Genomic DNA, 21175 nt, shown 5'->3' with positions numbered 1-21175 from the left:
ACAATGCGCTTATGAACGTCAAATAAAGCTACAACGGCTCTAACCCTACACCTCTGACCAGCGGCGGCCGGTGATTATATATTACGGTTGTTCACTTACATCAAAGAAGCGCTGGTGGCCTAGCGGTAAGAGCGTGCGACTTGCAATCCGGAGGTCGCGGGTTCAAACCCCGGCTCGTACCAATGGGTTTTTCGGAACTTATGTACGAAATATCATTTGATATTTACCAGTTGCTTTTCGGTGAAGGAAAACATCGTGAGGAAACCGGACTATTCCTAACAAGGCCTAGTTTACCCTCTGGATTGGAAGGTCAGATGGCAGTCGCTTTCGTAAAAACTAGTGCCTACGCCAAATCTTGGGATTAGTTGTCAAGCGGACCCCAGGCTCCCATGAGCCGTGACAAAATGCCGGGACAACGCGAGGAAGAAGAAGAGTTCACTTACATTAAAGAAGAAAACTAAAACTACCCAATCTATTAACCGTCGGCAATACCTATAGATATCGGTTTTCGTCCACCCGGTCATTGAACTCTCTTATAGATTTTGGATATGCGCAATGGAATCTGTTTTACGAATATCTTGACGACCGATAGACGTCAACTGCAGGTCATTTAACTAATGGTTTCGAGATTATGAATGTTTTTTTTTATTTTATGGAAATGAATAAATTGTTAACACACCGGTTTCGGTCCAAACATTTTTACGAAAGTTGAAGGTCTTTTTGTATCTAATTCGGGTCGATTTTGTAAAGTTTTTTCACATTATTTTATTAATGTCAAGTTATATTCATTTATTTTTAATCATTTTTCCACTAACAACTTATGTACACTCACTTTTAATTCTTGTCTAATTATTTCGAATGAAAAAAGCCAAAATTGCGTTCCCACGCGATTATTGCGTTTAATGATGCCGGTTTTGTATCTCTTCTTCCTGGCGTTCTCCCGGCATTTTGCCACGGCTCATGGGAGCCTGGGATCCGCTTGGCAACTAATCCCGAGAATTTGCGTAGATACTAGTTTTTACGAAAGCGACTGCCATCCGACCTTCCAACCCAGAGGGTAAACTAGGCCTTATTGGGATAAGTCCGGTTTCCTCACGATGTTTTCCTCAACCGAAAAGCGACTGGTAAATATCAAATGATATTTCGCACATAAGTTCCGAAAAACTCATTGGTACGAGCCGTGGTTTGAACCCGCGACCTCCCGATTGCAAGTCGCACGCTCTTACCGCTAGACCACCAGCGCTTGACGCCGGTTTTGTATGCTAGGCGTCTGTTTACGGCGCATTTCTTTGGCTTATAAAAACCAGAATATCAAAAAAAGCAAAACATACAGACACATTTAATGGTAGTATTGAACTAGGCCAAATTCCAGACAGGAAAATGTCGAAAACGTTAGTATGGAAAAATTATTAAAAAAATTCCCCTGAATTCTTTTTTATTTATTTGCAGAACACCGACCCCCACATGAACGTGGAACCGTTGCCCATGGAAGGTGGCTCTGCCGGTCTACCGCAAGGTAAGATATTATATTTCATAGGAGCTTCGGGTCCGTCAAGTCGAAACTACCAATTGGTATTGCATATCTGCTTCTGTTCCGATATGGACGGTAGAGAAAGGATGGACAATCTCTTATGGCAGAACTGCTCATGAATATAACATGATGAAATTTAAAAAAAAAAGAAACAACAGATAAATTCTATGTAGCTACTGAACCTGGTTACAAAATTGCACGAGATTCAATTGAAAATTGCGACCTGTAGAGGAGAACTTCCGGACATAGCAAGCAATTTGTCCCAGTCAAAATGTAGACCTTCGCTAATGCTTCGGTTAATAACTACCTGTTTTGTACTAGCGAGTCGAAACCCGACACCCAGAAGCATTTGTTTTGTTTTTGAATTTGGAACACTTAGTTACTCAATAAAGGTTCAAAATAGATTATGGAATATTTTCAAAAAATTGTACGCAGGGTCATTGGAGGTAAACTACTCTTGATAACATCCAAAACGGTTTGTTATTGTGGAATTGTTTTCCTTGTTGACTCGTATTGAGTTCGTTCCTACTCAGGAACAGATATCTGTGCTCATCACGCGAATGCCCTTACCAGGATTTGTACCCGGGACCATCTGTTTCATAGGCAGGGTCACTACCCACTAGGCCAGACCGTTCGTCAATATAACGATGTTATATAACATCTGCCTCCTCTTTTTTGGTACGGACGGCTAAAGCATGGAATGCGCTCCCGCCATCTGTATTCCCTGATAAACATGACCTCGGTCTCAAAGCAAGAGTGATTAGGCTACTACTGAACCGGTGAGCTCCATCTTAAGCCCTGTCTACACTTACCATCAGGTGTGACTAGAGCCAATAGCCGATCAGTTTTTTAATAACAGAAAAAAATTATAACAGCCAATATGGGAGCCCATTATCTATCGTTATTTTTTTCGCACGCAGGGACTATTGAACATTTATTGCAGAGATCATCTTTTACCTTTATGATTATTATTATTCTTCTTCTTCTTCCTCGCGTTGTCCCGGCATTTTGCCACGGCTCATGGGAGCCTGGGGTCCGCTTGACAACTAATCCCAAGATTTGGCGTAGGCACTAGTTTTTACGAAAGCGACTGCCATCTGACCTTCCAACCCAGAGGGTAAACTAGGCCTTGTTGGGATCAGTCCGGTTTCCTCACGATGTTTTCCTTCACCGAAAAGCGACTGGTAAATATCGAATGATATTTCGTACATAAGTTCCGAAAAACTCATTGGTACGAGCCGGGGTTTGAACCCGCGACCTCCGGATTGCAAGTCGCACGCTCTTACCGCTAGGCTACCAGCGCTTATGATTATTATTATTAAGTGCTTAAAAACAGGAGCTACCGCCGTATAGGTTTAGCAATTTAAGAAGGGGAGAATGGCACGGATGGAATTATACTCACAGGTAAAATAAAATCTAAACTTATAATGACTCTCATTATTGTTGTGTGCGTGGTCTCTCCTTAACTTGCGACACCTGTATCCGTCTTTTCCAGGGAAGGGAGATCAATGTGTGTACAGTAGTAAGCCAATATTTACAGAGACCAACAGTTATAACAGACTGCTGATGTCAAAGGAAAGTTTTGTGCTGTCTGAATTGCAGTTTCACTATATGACGTTCCCATGCGGATTTACGAAAAGGAGTGTACTTTCTATTTTCAAAGCATCATTAAAAAAAACATGCTTATTTTTCTGTTAAAATCGAATTATTAAAAATTTAAGTCGAAATAACACAATTGCCTAGATTTAAGTTTAAAATAAAGGCCCGAGTTGTGTATGAGAACGTCTAGTGATACTTTTTTGAGACTTTCCTTTGACTTGGCACTCTTGTACGATTCATGTCAAACTTTTGATTTGGAGAGCATTTTACTAGTCAAAGAAATTTAAACCTTCTATTTAATAGTTACGTTCTATATTGAAATGGCAGCGATCAGTCGCGCGTTGTCACTTAATTTTGGAATGTAACTAATGTATATAAGGTTCAATTTACTATGCCTAGTATAATAATCCCCATTAGACGTGAATCGTACTTCAGCGTCCGTCTATTCTAACTCTGTAACTACTTCGCAGTGACAAAGTGCGGAAAGCCACTATAAACGACATATTTTCATTGTGTCATTTCCACTCTCTGTTACTGCAAAGTGGGTCAATATCGCGGGCGTTTCAACCCCCTAATTTCTTTGGACACATTTTTGTCGAAATGTCATTACATTTCAATGATATTTCTGGTGTTTGCTAGTAGTCGAACAACCAAAATATCATTAAAATGTCCAATCACTTCATCATAAAGTCCAAGGAAATTAGGGAGGCAAGAACGCTCTGATATTGACAGTCCGTGCAGAGTTACCTTAGTCGGCCTCTATATAACTGCACTCTGTCATTGATAACCATCTAAACCGTTTATCTCTCTTCCCAGGGGCCCAGTGGAGTATGATGGACACGTACCCCCGATACTCCAACGCTTGTCTCGGCCTCCAACACGACCCGGCCATGTATATGGGGAACGTCATCAACCAGCACATGGAGAACGACATCAACGAGTACGCCCAAGCAGTAGGAGTCACGGGACCCAGCCCCGGACCTAGCTGCGTCCCCGAAGCACAAGTCACTCAAGAACAAACCCCTCAACAACCCAAGAGACGCAGAGCCACCAACCCACAGTCAGAAGAAAACTTCCAACGGGCATTAGAAGCTGTGCGCTTTGGAGGCATAGGTTTCTGCAAAGCCGCTAGAATGTTCGGTGTCAACAACAGAACGTTGTGGCTCGAATACAAGAAGAAAGGCTACCCCAACAACCGACCCAGCATCAAATCCCGCATCAAACGCGAACACACCACACCCCCGCCGGAACACAAAGAGGACCCACCGTTACAGGAACAGCAGATGGTCCTCTGCCCCCCACACCCAGTCCCGGTAGGCTTCATCGACTCCCGACCCTTAGACTTCAACCTACAAGGCGTCCCGCACAACTCCCCCCTCAACATCTTAGGAGTGAACTTCAATAATATGCAATAGAATACCGCGTGCGGGGCTCCCATTGAAGAGTATCACTTGTGACAAGAGTGGGCGGGAGAGCCGCCGGCCACCCCGCCGAGAGTCCCGCGCTACGATATTTATACGCACATGCTAATGTAAATAGTTACCGGTAAGGTAAGGCGGCCCGGGGGTGTCTGATTGCAGTATAACCTTTTTGCACTCATTTGAAACGTTTGAACTTCAAAGATGCGCGCGGTTCGTGAATTCCAACAAGGTTCTCGAATCCACGGACACGATAGGCGTGGCGTTCATGGGGTTAACGAGGAAGGCCAGACTAAAAATCTAGAAAACCAATCTTAGGTGACAAAAAACTAGGTTTTGTGTGACGGTAACCGGTTATTTGCGGCGATAACTGGTTTTGGGTGTTCATAACAAGTTATTACCGATCTTTTTTTTTTGCGGACACCAATGACTGAGCGTGTATTAGTGAGTTTCTAATGCCGAGAAGTGCAACATGATGTCCATAACTAGTTTTTATTGGAAATAACTCGTTTTTGTAACCCATAACCGTTTTTCTGTCGCCAAAAACTAGTTTTCGGGGCACATATTTTTGATGACCAGTTTTTCTATGCCAAAAGGTATTTTACTGCAGTCAGTACCCCGGTCATAAAGTAGGTCCAGTATTAATGAACCCCAACTATGACGCCACACCTCTACAGTACAGCAATAACAGGTGGGACGCCACAATGCCTTTTCTACTCAGGTTGATGACGTCATAGTTTATCGGGTGTCCGCGGTCAGTGAACGCGAAGATCGAGCTGTTTTACAATAGGGGGCAATAAAAACGGGTCACTGTATGGCCAGTTTTAATTTCTCTGAGTTTAAGAAAATTTCGCCCTAGCATTTATGTATTACCCAGTGATAAAAAATGTAAAGTTGCATAACGCAATTTACTTTTTTTATTTTGTCTCAAAACATGGCATGGCAGTGAGAAATAAATAATAAAGACAGCAATCAGACAAAAAAAATGCGTGTTTAGGCCTTTTTTAATATGTCGATTTTTTTCTCGTTATATTGGGTTTCAACAGCTCTTCATTCTGGACGGAATATATACGAAATCACAACTCGTCCAAATGAAATATATGTAATTTTCTATTGAATTCTATTTTATTCTATTCGTTGAGAGCTACACGGAGGTCAAATGAAGTATCTAACGGGAATCTAAGTGACGCCATCTATCGCAACGAAAACGCAACTCGACTGATTGACTGTCTTCGTTATTTAACTATCTCTGGGGGCCTAGCCAAGAACAATTGTTGATCAAGAACCCAATCGAAATTTCAATAACGTATGGAAACAGTCACATTTTTTCTTTTCGATGGGCGTTTGTCGGCGTCAGTCGCCATCAGATATATCGGAGCGGACGAGGTGTTCAAAAATATCTGAACACGCACTCGTAACGTCTTGACAATAGAGGCGTGTTCAGATATTTATGAGCACCCCGGCCGCTCCGTCGTGACGACTGTACGATTGTAACGTTGTCTAGGCCCCCTGCTAAGGCAGCTAACACGGCTCTATCTATAAGCGTTGTCCAAAGGATTGCGATGTATTACCAGTGTTCTGCGAATTTAATACTTTTATATTTGAAGTATTGAATAATCAAATTAAATAATGCATTTGCGAATTTCTATGGAACATACATAGGTATGTTTTTTTTAAGTTAAGCTAACATTTTGGAAAAGGTGTAGAGCCTAAGAAAAAGAGGGACCCGAGTTTGAGAGCTAAACAAGATAGCAACATTCTGCGCCCGCAGGTCTCAATATACAACATAGAAGATTGCCAGTCAAAAACCAAAACCGCGGACATAATCAGAATAATATATGAGGGCTACCGCTTAATTTCGCCGTTAGGGGCGCTAGTGTACATGGAGGTCATTCAAAATGTCAAATGCATAGTATTCTTGGGGGTCGCAAGCTTTTTAATTGCGAATTTTAACTCCTTATTAAAAAAAAATCTATCTTTGACTAATCATGGTAAACATTATACCGGGTGTTTCCTGTAACAGGAGCCATAAATTAATCTGTAGGCTGTACTCCTCAAACTGATCAACATTTGTTCAACAACTTTCAAAAATAACTTGTTAAATTTTTGTTACACGTTGAAGTTAATTCTAAGACGCAATGTATTGCGAATTTTGTTACGTTTAAAGCGTGACAAGCAACGTCAAACACACTGATGTTGAAAATAATATTAAATTTGTATGAAAAAGATAAAATCTAAAGAATTCATAATTTTTAACCTTTTGACCGCCAAAGACGCCATATGACGCGCGCGGCTACAGCCCAATATCAACCTTCATGCGTACCGACAAGGTTCACGATTACGCGCCGCGTGCGATACGCGTGGCGTTCAAAGTTGTTAAAGTTATATCGTTTTAGGAGTACAATATATGGTTTAATTATTTGCTCGTGTTACAGAAAACACCCGGTATATAGTTCAGTAAAGGTTAGTGCTTTAAAATTAATCACGTGGTATGAACGGCAAATTTTAGAACGTATAGATTTGTTAATAATAAATTTAGCAGATTTTGATATCTGTATTTCTGGAGCTACATCTAAAGTGACCACAAAAACGGTAGCCTTCATTTTATTCAGAATTGATGTGCTGTGTAATGTCCCTATAATATTTATTTATTATTCCAAGATATGAACATTACCACCCACCTGACCCACCGTATTTTGCAGCCCGCTAACCTCATGTTTTGTGAATTCAAACCGTTAAAAGTGGTCACTTGATCGCTTCCCTTGCACACTTTGGTTAAAATTACGTGTAAGCGTCATTTTAGAATTATACAGTGTGTCCCTAGCCATTGGACAAAGCCGAAATTTACATATGCATTAGGGTATTTAGAACCAGTGTACAAAGTATCATAACAGCCGGTGTAGCGGTTTCGAAGAAATTAACAAATTACCATTTTATTGTGTTAGTAACGTCGTAAGGTAATAAAGCATAGTTCATATAGAATTGGTACGCACTAGAAGATTGTTATTTTTTTAAGTTAATAAAATAATAAAGTTATGAATGGTGAATTTTAAATAGTAATATATTTAGCTTTCAAATATGTATAAATTTAAAAAAAAAACTCTGTTGTGTAAATAATTACGAACTGTTTTCATAATGTACCCCCGTCATTTTCTGCACAACACTTTTGTCGACATTTTTGGGGTGCTGATTTCTTGTAGGTCGCAATGAATTGATACCCTGGACAATTTGACTAGTCTTATTTAATTTTTTTTCATGATTGCCCAGTAGATGTTGATAGATTGAAATTGGGGACAGTTCGAAGGATTCATCTCGTGGGGTATGTAATTGGCCTGATTATTAGCATACCATGCCAAAACTTTTTTTGAGTAGTGGCAGCTGGCTAAATCTGGCCAACATTTCACAGGACCGTTATGGGTTCTAATAAATGCCAATACTCATTTCTCTAAGCACTCTTTAATATAAAGGTCCGACTTCATTGTTGACTATGTTATAAAACTTTTTGTCTTACAGCCGCAATTATAAATTCCTTGCCATATCATGTTTTTTTGCGAACTTGTCAAGTTTCACGAACTTATATTTTTCGAGTAAATTACCTCTATTATTGGCCACATAAAACTTCGAACCGAGTAGTTGATTAAAATCGAGTTTTACATACGTCTTGTCGTCCAACAATAAGCAACCTTCGAATTCTGTCAATACTGGGTCGTACAATAGTCGAGCTAGTGTTTTAGCTTGTCGGATCTGTTGAACAGTCCGATTTGGCTGTTTTATTGGTCGATAGCTCTTATTGCTACCTCTGATGTGAATCATCTTTATATTTCTAGAAGTTTCTTTGAATTTTTGGGATAAATCGTAATTAGACCGTCCTGAATTTTGTTTGAGGGACCTTGCAACTTTTTCCCCAAAATCTTGTTATTTGTCCTAGACCTCCGATTAGTTTGTATTTTCCTGTCGGCTGATAGAGTCTCCTTGTAACGTTTTATGACCCTACAAATACTAGCTTTTAGCATCTTAAGCGACTTAGCTGTCTTTGTCCGGGATCGATAAGAATTTGCGAAGTATTTGTGCACGATCAATCTCCTGTTCTCAATTTTCATGGTCGAAAACTTTAAAATGCATAAAGCTAGGAAAATAATATTTTCACCATTAATACTTTGAAGGTTGGTGATTGAACTGTTATTGTAATTTTTTTTCCCGCCATGGAATTATTATTTTTTAAACATTGCTAATTATGTGCCAATTCTATATGAACTATGCTTTATCCTCAAAGAATAGTATGGAACCTTCTTCGACCTTTTCGATTATCTTTTTTATTTACAACACTAATAAGCTTCTGACTTTTGTAAAATGGCATCATTATCAAATATTTCGAACAAATTGTCAAAAACACTGCCAAAGATTAACACAGTGTGTTTCTTTTTGTTGTCGATTATTGCAAATAACTTTTATTCGATAATTTTTTTTTTTATCTTTTGTTCTTTTATATTTGCGTCAGATCATTTCTGAGAAGTAACCCTACGTGGGATTTCAGGGTTTGTCCAATGGCTAAGGTCACCCTGTAGATCTGCCGCCGCGCCATCTTCATTTGCTGTCAAATTCGAGGCATGAATATGTCTTAGGCTTTACACATCTAGTACTATCAATGAAACGTTTCGAGTATCGGAATACTTGGTCTAAAAATATAGAATAAAAAGCAATAACCTACATATCTGTGTTGATGTTAGTTTTAATATGAACAAACGCTAAGCGATTTTTTATTGTGTTTAATATGAAATGCGTCTACATTATAACCGAGTTTAGAAAGGAGGTTATCAATTCGACTGTAATAAAAAAAATAGTTTAAACAGAAACTGACAGTCTGTACACAGAGAGGTCAATGGTTTGAAAGGAATTGTTTCGAAATTATAATTGTGCATTACGCATTCTAGAAGTCACTGAGAAATAGTGTTAAATAGTAGCAAGGTAAAGAGGTAAGACAAAGAGAATTTGAAAATAGAGGTGGATTGTCAAAGAGAACTTGGTAGCCACAGTAAATTTACTGCCATCTTTCGACACATGATTGAAACTTTTAGAACGCCATTTGACTTTGATCCTTATCCTTTCACTGATATGCGTTTAATTTGTTAAATAAAAAAAAGTGGCGCCATCTAACAGATCGAAGGCCAAAGGTATGGTGGCATCGTTTCGAGCGATGCCCCGTAAGATGGCGCCACTTTATGATATTTAACAAATTTAACACATACAAATAAGGATTTCCTCTGGAGTTGCAGGCGTACATAGGCTACGGATACTGCTTACCATCAGGCTGGCCGTATGCTCGTTTGCCACCGACGTAGTATAAAAAAAAGGATCAAATCAAATGGCGTTCTAAAAGTTTTAATCATGTGTCGAAAAATGGCAGTAAATTTACTGTGGCTACCAAGTTTTCTTTGACAATCCACTATTTCATATTCTCTTCGGTGGAGTAAAAACCGTTTAGACATCTCCGGGTGCAGGCGCATCGCAATCCTAAACACAGTTTGCCATAATGTCTTAAGTAGATCTCAATAATGATAAGTTGTAATATAATAATTATGCGTTTTGCATATTTTTTTTTTTCCATAATAATTCTTGCACAATATCTAGGTTTAGAATAAGGGAATGAATTGTGATAGATATATCGATGTAAGTACTTAAGCAGTTAGCCGATGCGAGAGATGTGTATTTTATTAGACTAAAAATGTGAGTGTGAGCTTACTTCATTTTAATGGCCTTAATATACAAAGTAGGGACAACAAGACAAGCCATTTCCTATCTCTGTCGCACACGCGCATAATTACATAGCTGTGCCGCTCGCACAGTATACACCGTGTTTTTTTTTTATTTGCGTTAATTTCGAGGGTGCATTCCTGAGCTTAAATTAAGTAACTTTCTCAAAGACACCGATATTCTAATTAACTCCATTTCGGAGATAATCAATCATTAATTTTTATCTTATAAGGCCCTTACGAGCGTGTACACTTGCCTTAGGGCCTGTTTACTTATTGATTAGTGTTTAGTGCGAGTTCATACATATGCTACTAAACGTAAGTACTATCTCGGACGATCGACGTTCGAAATGACATTGTTATGTCATAATTTTCAATTGTTTGGTTGAGTTAAATGTAATGCCCGTGTTACAACAACGCTATATGCAACATTTAGTTACTTTTTATAAAAATGAAAGTAGTAAAAAAAAACAAAAAAAAATTTTTTTTTTTGAAAATTAACTATGCCATTTAGTTACCTTAAACGTACTTACCGATACCCCGAAGCTAACGAAATTCAATAAAAACACGGTGTATAAGTAACAGGAATATAATAGGCTACTTGACCGTTTTCAAAGTAGGTTATCAAATCAAATGTATATTATCAAATGAAAAAAAAATGACTTAGTTTACTATTACGTAATCAGGCGAAAACGATAGCCATGTTAGTCAAAAATTGTCTGTGGTATGACGGCATTCGGGTCGAAAACAACATTTGACATTTATCCATCATTCATAGTGCAAGCTTCATGACGAATTTTACTCTTATGAATCGATATGAAGTTAGCTTCTAATCATGTGACGTCACTAGTAGTGACTCACTTCATGGCAGACAGCGTTTTCAGAGTTCAAAAAATAAAACACATTTTTTTTTAATGAAAGTGTATTATACTGTTAGTACGCGAAATCTATAAATATTGATTTCTTTAGTCAAATACTACAGATAATAATAATTTATTGTTCCAAATTTGATATTAGTAGTAGTCTATTTTGATAGACATAGAAAATGACGGGTCAATGTACGAAATACTTTGAGCTTAGCGTCCTTACTTTATTCTAGACAAGCTGACTAAGCAAAGCAAGCAAAGCTTATAATAAGAAGCTGTTATTCAGAGCATGCATACGAACGAATAAGATATATATATTCTAATGAAAGCGATGCAGATTTATAAGCAATAATTTATAAAAGCAATAAGGTTTTTGTTCCTGTTTTTCCCGTTAGCCAGGAGACACCAGTGTTAGAGTTAAAAAATTACCTATAAACATATTAAAGTAATTTTAGAGCCTGGGATTGTATAGTGAGAACTAACACATAAAATCCTATCTTAGTAAAGTGACCCAGGTGACTTAACATTACAAGCCCGTAATATTTAATTTTAGAAATATGTATTATACGTTTTAATATATTACACATCTCTCGCATCCACGCATTTATGTTTGAGGAAGGCAGCTTATTGATTTCTAACTACCTCCCCCAAGTATTCGAAGTATTTTTTTTTTACATTTTTTATACTCCAGTTTTACACCAAAATGATGCAGTATTATCTAACCAGTTGTGTATCCAATTTTACATGATTTCATATCAACAATTTATTTTAATGACAATCATTTTGAATCTTTTTTATATATTTTAAATAATTAATCTTGCGCATGTTGGCGAATGACACATGTTTTTTTTAAAAAGGGACTCAACATAAAACTAAAGAATAGTAAATACTTGTAATCAAAGAGACAGCTTAAGATTCACATGAACCCGTTGCCAAAAAGCATCTGGCACTGGTTAGTGTTTCTGTTGAAAAAAAATTGTGATACAAAGAAAAGCTAGAAATTATGGATGTAAAAATTCTACTCGTTCTAATTTCTTTGTACGTGAGCTGCTAGATTTGTTGGATTCTTAACACATTCACTGCCAGCGCGAGCAACACATGGTAAAAACCGTATGTAGCGAAAAACGCCTACGAACAGAGAACTGCCTAGCGGTGAATGTGTTAAGTGGGTTTAGCTATAGGACTATATTCTTTACTTTGGTTGTCAAAAGTAAGCGTTTGACAATTCAGTTATCAAAAAAAGGTTGTCTGCACTTTGCTGCCCTCTTTTACTTTAAACCGTAAAACCCTTAAAATTACTAATGAAAGAATATAATCAATGTCACTTTGAAAATGGCATGTGTCATTATTTTTCTACTATATCAGGGTACCGGATTGATCATCACAATCATTGTGTCGAAACGATGTTTTTTTATTGTATACACTTTGGCAGCAAGCGTAATAAGCATTTACTACACTTTGGCGATGATTTCCATACTCACGAATGACTTATTTCCACACTCTTATACCGTTACGTTAATTCTCATGTGAAATCCGCGCCAGCTTTCGTTTCGATCTATAGTGATTTTGTTAACTGAGTATTTATAATATATCCTCTAATTGCCCAGAGCCCTATAAAAAGGTCATATTTAATTGTATTTTGAATCTTCATTTTGACAAGTCAAAAATGTATTTGTTCTGGCAAGTTTTAAATTGTAGGTGGCTAGAGGTTATGCGTAGTTTTAAAAGCGCGCCGTTGCGAAATCCTTGCCGTTTATACCTTAAAGTATGGCATCCAGCATTAACTTTATACTGTTATAAAAAAAAAACCTTAAAAATCATTCCTTTAAAAGAATTATTTTTTCTAAGCTTTCGTGCGTATGGAAATACTTGTCGGAGCTGAACTTTAATATCACAGTGAGAGATCTCGATTTTGTATATAATTTTTATATAGTTTAAGTTTTAGAAAGAAACGTTGCTATAGCTCAAATTATTTGACAAGTCGCGAACTGATTTTTAATTGTAACTCGCACTGGAAAATTATTACGATCGACTTTTTATTGCTCTTTCGTCCCGTGACCCAGGAGACAACACTTTCTAGATGTTATTCAAAGCTTATAGACCATATCATGTCAAGAAGTCCGCTGGATTTTATTTGTTGGGTTGTATTACAAATAATACTTTTGAGTGACTGTCTCCTGGGTCACTTATGAAATTTTTTTATTTTTCACGACGACAAGCAACAGACTGATTGACAGATATGATTTCGACTAGTTGGATGATTTGAGGTGTAGTATCTTGGATTTTTAGTGTTAGATTTCTTAATTTGTCTTTGAGGTACCGTTGTCGGCACTTTTAGACTGCAGGTGTATTTTATATGTGTAAAAAACTGTTTTTTACAATCTTTTTTACAAGTATTATTTTTATTATATAACAAAATTGTGTCATCATTACAAATTACAGTAATATGATGAAAGTATATGCATTTTTCTTATTGAAAATATTTATTTTAAATCCATGAAGAGAAACTGTCGGAATAACAGCCAAATTTCTGCGAAAATATGGTGTTTATTTATTAAGTCACTTCCACACGTCAAAGACAGTGCAGAGTTAGCTTGGTCCGACTATAGCAAACTGTCTACAATTGTCAAATATACCACGTCGAACCATGAGCATTTAATGTGTCTAGTTACTTTGAATTCCTTGCATGCATTTAATGTTAAGCCATTATCTTGCCGCTTGCGATTCTTTTTGCGCGTCGCTTTGGAAACTATTGTTTTCAATGTAAAATTACCGGATATCCAAACCTGTACGGCAGTGTATGGATATCTATTTGATAATAATCTCATTCCGTCCCTCACAAATTGAAGTGCGGAAGTTTTTGAACGCGAGGTGTTAATTTATGCCTTAACAAGCCTCCCAAGGACCTTTGGCTTAATTTATATAATTACATTTGGAAACGTTGACCAACAAAAACTTGAAGTACTTAATACATCCGTCTTTCCCCCCTCTTGAAAGAGAAAGCTTATCTATCGACATCGCACGGAAAGTCATCGCAAGCGGCCATTACATCACTAAGATACACTAAACGCCAATGAAAACGGGTACATTTACATACAACTACTATGTTTTCATTGCTCTTAAGGTGAAAGGCAGAATGTACATATGTTTCGCTACGAAACAGATACATATTTATTAGTTAAGTAACAAAGCATTACTCTGCATTTGACCTGTGCATTTAATATCAATCTAAACTGGGTCGTTTTGTATGGATTTTTTTCTATTATGACATGACTGGTTTTGATTTTAAGTATATATATTTTTCTAATGGAAATTGTCTCTATAAGAACGTCGCTGTGGTGTATTGCGATCTCTTTGTTTACGACTGATTTTTTTACTTTTTTTTAGATTAAATGTGTACGATTACTTTCGCTCATATCTATATATATTTTCGCCAATATATATAGATATGAGCGAACATGTGAGATATATCTGTACGTATAGTAAATATAAGCTCTGTTATAAGGCCAGTCTAGAGGATCACAGATATCTGTCAGAATGAGAGATATATAACTATCCCTTTCTACCAGACGTCTGTCTCATATATGTAACATGCGATGATGCATTGGCCGTTTTTTTTATTTTTCGTCGTTTTTTTTTACTTTTGAATACAATTTGTTATGGTTGAAGAGCTCATAATTCTGGGTAGAATTAATACGAAAACTCAATCCCGATATAGATTGCAAGTAATTTGATCAACGAAAGCGTATGAATATGGTGATTTCGTATACATAGGAAGATTTTTTGGACATACGGTGAAATTCCGCCTATTATGAACGAAATAGGGAACTATCTATTCACCAATCTTTATCAAAATCTAACAAAAAACCGACAAACAATAAAAAATCGGCCCACTTACTCCCGCCCGAACCCTATATACGGTGTATATAAATGTAAATATTGTATTAAGGAGTAAATATCACGTATTATCAAGATGGATCGCGAGGAAAGACTGCTAGAGTGAACAATTATTATGTAAACTGCCCTGTTCTTAGATCCTGTATAGTTTAATGGATAATTGTAATAATAGACGTACAAAATTCAACAAGGAATCGTGTTAGAATCTTACCCCCTTATTCATAAAACTAAGTAAACCTAAATTACATGTTACATGTCAAAATGACGGATTATCAAGGGCTTGTTATCCTTGACAGGCAGTGTCGTTCACATTGGTATTGTAAGAATCCAATAGGATCGAAATTTAAATCAAATCTATGGTCGATTGACAAATACGTGAATCGAGAATGTTTTATTACATATGTATACAATTTCAGTATTTTTTAAATGTATCAAGATTTAACGCAATAATGCAATAAATAACTCCTGAAAAGAAACTGAACTAAATGTATTTTATATAGTGTCCTACCGAAACTGGGTTACTTGCCGAACCAAAGGGTCGGTTTTGCTCTAGTGTCGGCCGAAATAAGATTTTTATGCCGAAACCTACCGAAAGTTCGGTCGGACACTAGTTTTATATAACCTTGCGAGACAAATGGTAATTGTTGTATTAAATTTTCACCGAATATTGTTTTAACTTACCTTCAGGTACAATGTGTTAAATAGTCGATCGCATTGGATTAATTAATAGAATCAGTCGATACTTTGCGGTAATCCATATTAATCAAATCAAAAATATTACTCTGTTAATCCGCGAAATAACGTGCTAGTCAACCCCGTTATACTTGCGTATTTTCAAACGCAAAATAATGTTGTTTTTTTTTTTGTGGTAGGAGGGTGGGAACGTTCATTGCGTTTAAGGATACGCAAATAAGTATAACGGGTTAGCACTGATTGACTAGCACGTTATTATTTTGCGGATTAGCAGGGTAATATTTTTGTTTTAATTCGTATTGGATTCCCACACAATCGTTAATAAACAATATTGACACGAAATCTTGTCTACTTCGTACGTTTATTATTTCAATAATCTGTGAAATAACTGAAATGAGAAACCTATATCTGTTTTAATAAAAATTATAGATATGGGTTACAATTATATTATAATGGGTCAACCACGTTTGGCAGTGTTACACATTATGTCTAAAAATCCAGCTCTAAAAATGACCGGGCATAGTTACTGAAATGTGTACTTTGAAATTTATGTACAGACACAATGTGTATTGGGGAATATGTCGTATTAAAGAGTATTTTGATATGATTTTGTATCAAGCCAGTATGAAGTGATAGGAACTTTGTGATTTTAGATCTGGATTTTTCTGTGCCAGTAAGTACGCGGAGAAAAATAAATGCAGATGAATTTTCTAAAAATAATTAGAAAATAGTGCTATCAAATATATGACTAAACTTTACAATGAAAGATTTTTTTACTAAATGTTCTTTGATTTTTTAATTGAAGTTTTTTCGTTCGTGAGCAAGGGGACAAGAGTAACAAAACTTTTTGGGATATTTTGACTATTTCTTAAATACACTTCTTACTATTGCAATATTTTTTTGCTTTTACCACACATTTTTTTTATAGTGACCCAGGAGACAATTTGTTTAACCAGTAATGCATTTATGTTTTCGTCGCGTACACAATATACTTAATGTAAAATATGAAATGGATAATTATCATGTGATTCCATGAAATTACGCCTACGCTAGTTTCATGTGATTTACACATTATTGTATTTTAATAAACAAATCTGAGCCGGCATCTTGTAAAAAGTTAAAAACACGTTTAATATCGTCTACTACCTATTTTATTTATTCTTACCGGGGTTGGAATCGTGAACTTTGATGGTTATTAACAGAGTATTGCGGAAAACGAAAATCGAAATTTCATTATATGCCTCTATCGCTCCTACATTTGAGGTATAGATAGGCAGATAAAGAAATTTCGTTTTTGACGGAGGTACTTCAGGCCACGGGGTTTTCATAAGCACGGCAAGACTAAAGTGAGCTATAGAGTTGATTTTAACATTAATATTCATGCTCATTAACAGTGTCAGTTTTTAATAGTTGTACTCGATTCGTCTGTGTTTAAAATAAAATAATGTAGGATATAAGTATATGATTATAGTGTATTATAACGGTAACAGAGTGCCTATGTATGGTGACCAGTACATGGTCCATGTAGCCGGTTCAAATTTTCTTATTAAAATAACAATCATATTATTTCACAAAATGTTACCACATAAGATGCTCGTTGGACTGAATTACTGGTATATTGAATACTAGTACAAGTGACAACGCGACATAAAACTACCCGTCTATTACTATGAGACTAGTATTGTTTTTAGGAGAGTGCCACACAAGCCTTATTGATCGGACTTTTACTCCAGTCATTCAGTCTACCGAGTGCAATTAGTTGACGGCAGAGGTTAGAGACGTTGAATTTATAATAGCTTAAATAATCAAATATCATGAAGGAAATGAATTACGTGCGTAGCACTACATAATAATGTTCTATACCAAAATAGATAATAAATTCTTTGGTTATTTTGTAATTTTGGAAGTTTTTAATTATCTCCCCATCTCTCTATCCTAAGTACAGTAGAGTTCACATACGTCTCTACAAGCCAAAAATATATTTAGGTACAGTCGGCGTCAAATACTTAGTAACAACCAAAGTAGCCAAATAGTTCGGTACACCATATATTTAATATGGTGTACCGAACTATTTGGCCACGTTGACTGCTACGGAGTATTTGACGCTGACTGTACACTGGTACACGCCTTTATACGACCGCGGCGTCTATTTTTTATACGACCACGGCGTCTATTTTTTATACGACCGCGGCGTCTATTTTTTTATACGACCGCATTACTGAAGGGTAGTCAGTTTAGGCTTTAATGAACACACTTTCATAGGTTTTTAAAAAACAGTCAATTTTTATTTTTTCCATATAAAATAATTCAGCAAGCAATGTATCACTACTTTGTTATACTCAAAACGTTGCATTTAACCTTTTGAACGCCACGCCTATCGCGCGCGTAATCGTGAACCTTGTCGGTACGCATGAAGGTTGATATTGGGCTGTAGCCGCGCGCGTCATATGACGTCTTTGGCGGTCAAAAGGTTAATGAAGCGACGTCACAAGTGTCGCAAGTGACTTTCATGTATGAAATACATTGCCGGTCGTAATTTTTTCATACTGCCCCGGTAGTTAAGACTAAATTAAAAAAAAAAAACCAGAATCGTTTTGTAGTAGGTACTAGGCGGTCAAAACCTACATCTAGCTTATGTTTGCGATTATATCAAAAATACACACTATTCTTGGAACGTTGGACTGTAAAATGTTTAACGATCGTCCCCCTGAAAACCCCCCCCCCCCCCTGACCCTGAACCCTGAAGTCACTCCTTTATAGATGGGCGAATAACTATTTCTTGTTTTATTATGTCCTGTTAGCCAGGCGACAATAGTTGTTAGATCTTGGACCCAGGCGACAGTAGCAGTTAGTAGAACTTTTGTACCACGTTATATTAACGTACTTGATAGATGGCCCATTGTGGGCTTATAACTACCACAAAAAGGCATGTTTCGTTAAAATTAAAGTGATCCAGGCGACTGTAAACATGGTAACGAGTGACCAAAAAAAGTTAAATCACCCAGATACAGCGGATACATGTGCAAGTGACTTATGAATCGTCAATTTGGAACTATTCAAAGCGTAGCGGTTTCCTGGCAACCTTTATGCTAGATCTCTGCGGCAGCTGCAGTCTTCCTAAAGTTAGTACAGGAGTGTAAGGCCAGAGTGGACGTTCGAGTTTGGCGTGCGGCGTACATATAAGGCCTTAGACGCTGCTCAAATCACTTGTGAGCCCGACGCCACGCTGCACGCCCCGCCGAACGCTCCGCTTCGTGCGTCCACTCAGGCCTTACACTAAGTGTGACTGCTGCACAAGATACCTGGGGGCCGATTATTGAATTTCGGGCGCTCGATTTTGTCACTCGAAAATCTACGGAAAACGACGAATGGCTATTTTTGAAAAACGAACCGTGGAAATTGGGAATCTAGTGGTATTGACCACTTGTTTTGAATTCTATAATAGTAGAATTTAATTGCCTAATAGAATATATATTATAGTAATTGCAGATCCTCATCCCCAGGGTCAACTAGTTGCGTAAGACTGCACGATTGGCTCGAATTCGTGAGTGACACCACTGAACTAGCACCATTCTTAGTACCCGTAAGGCTCGTCTTTAGATATATCCTCGTAAGGCCCAAGGTCCTACCTATAGGACTTATTCAGTTCGATTAAATTTAAATCATATTCAATTAGGACTGAGTTGCATTTGTTTTGTTTCGTGCAATTTTCAAACAAAATAAAATCAACTGTATTACGTGCACTATAGGTTCAAATTCCAGTGGCAAATTTTGGATTTTTCATTTCTATGGCTGGGCCTTAAGAGGATATGTCAATGCAAACATCATTCAAACGCCAAGCTGCCGGACGTAAGCGAGCTAATGTAAACCTTATTCGAAAGTGTAAGGGTTACTTTTAGAGCGTCCGCCATAACACCTATAGGTGTCCTTGGTGCTGTGGGTACGACGGCGCACGATACCTTCAGGGGCTCTTGGCGTTCAAAAGGTTAAGTCTATGCTGTTCATATGGTGACGGTGATCAATGTCATTGTGCGAGCTAGACAGCAATACAATTATGTGAGTGACAGAGAAGAATGTGTAATTATGTAAGTGTGATAGAGACAGAAAATAACATGTTGAAGTACTGCATAGTTACTTTACGTCGTAGAATGTCTTTACAAATCTAGGACCATCAATGAATCTTGGTGAGGGCAACGATAGATCGAAAAGAATGGAGATCGCCAGGGGACCTGAGGGCCTACCGCGAACCACGTAAATAAAAATCTGTTGTTTCCAGATGCCGCGAGCCGCCAGCGTCGCTCAAAGTTCTTCAAGCGACAATCGCGCGTGCAGCCCGAAGAGAGAGAAGTTAGGAAACAAGTCTCTGAGCCCGCGCCCCCCGCGCCCGGTCCCGCGACGACCCCAGCGCTCAGGAAACATGAGTCCTACCCGCAGTATGGCGCCCAGGTCAGTATCTTATTATATTCTAATGTAGTACTTTACGACCAGCGCGCTCAAAGTTTGTCAAGCATCAATCTCGCCTCGAATGATGTTCCCTATGAAAAGGCGCTTTGATTGGACTTAATTTAAAAAGTAATTGAAAAAATATTTTTTTACTGTATTTTTACTATAACTGATTTTTATCAAGCAGGTATGTCTGCGTAATTATAATTGCCTCTGATCTCATAGAATCGCACGCGAACTTTAGACCACGAGATAGGCTCGCTGCTGATCCGGGCGGTGACGTACATCGACCGGCAGACCAACCCCCCGTCGGCCTCAACTTCCTTCGAGGAGGCGCCAGCTACGCGAGCCAGCCACACACCCGCTGTGAGGTGAGTTAATTATCAAGGTGAACTAGTAGGGGGTGATGCTCCCTTTTGCTAGTGGAGAAATGGTATCTGAGGGGCGTTGCCCCTGGTAAGCATTGGGACCTGTTTAACTCGTGAAAATGGTATTCTTAGAGTGGTAAGAGTTAGTAAATTAGAAAATGTCATACTCCAGTTGTTACCTATAGGGAACGTTGGTACCTAGACAACGATATATATAATATATAATTATAAATCCTTAAATACATAGAATACACCCATGACTTAGAAACAAATATCTGTGTTCATCACACAAATATATTCTCTTATCAGGATTTGAACCCGGGGCCATCTTCATAGGCAGGGTCACTACCCACTAGGCCAGACCGGTCGTCATCGAATCGAACTCTAGACCACGTGATAGGCTCGCTGCTTATCTTGAGTGAGCTATCGAGGTTTTCATTATAGTGGGGAAGTAAGAAAACTTGACGTTCACTTGAGATATTATCCCATAATCGAGAGCCACGAAAAAACGATTAGAGGAAAGATTTGCTTGCGTCTGAAGCTTGGGGTGTCGATTGCCAGAACAAAGCGAATTTTATTCGGAAAATATGCCGCCGTTGGCAGCTTTTAT

At 37.7% G+C, this 21175-nt stretch overlaps 1 protein-coding gene across 6 annotated transcripts in view; it reads left to right on the top strand.

Moving 5' to 3' along the window:
* The window catches only part of LOC133526225 (protein bric-a-brac 1-like), a 65475-nt gene that overhangs the window by 38340 nt on the left and 5960 nt on the right, over nt 1-21175 (top strand). For 5 of the 6 annotated variants that reach the window (XM_061862793.1, XM_061862776.1, XM_061862770.1 and 2 more), the window contains 2 exons: nt 1450-1516; nt 3947-7494. In XM_061862793.1, the coding sequence (XP_061718777.1) occupies nt 1450-1516; nt 3947-4545 (666 nt within the window). In that variant the 3' untranslated portion in view covers nt 4546-7494. Of the gene's footprint in view, nt 1-1449; nt 1517-3946; nt 7495-20030; nt 20201-20422; nt 20569-21175 lie in introns of those variants that run through there. The other variant, XM_061862786.1, reaches the window with a different exon arrangement.

This window comes from Cydia pomonella, chromosome 1 (genome assembly GCF_033807575.1).
Source record: "Cydia pomonella isolate Wapato2018A chromosome 1, ilCydPomo1, whole genome shotgun sequence".
Lineage (NCBI taxonomy): Eukaryota > Metazoa > Arthropoda > Insecta > Lepidoptera > Tortricidae > Cydia > Cydia pomonella.
Note: the sequence above shows the minus strand (reverse complement) of the source record. Positions and strands in the feature narration are given on the sequence as shown.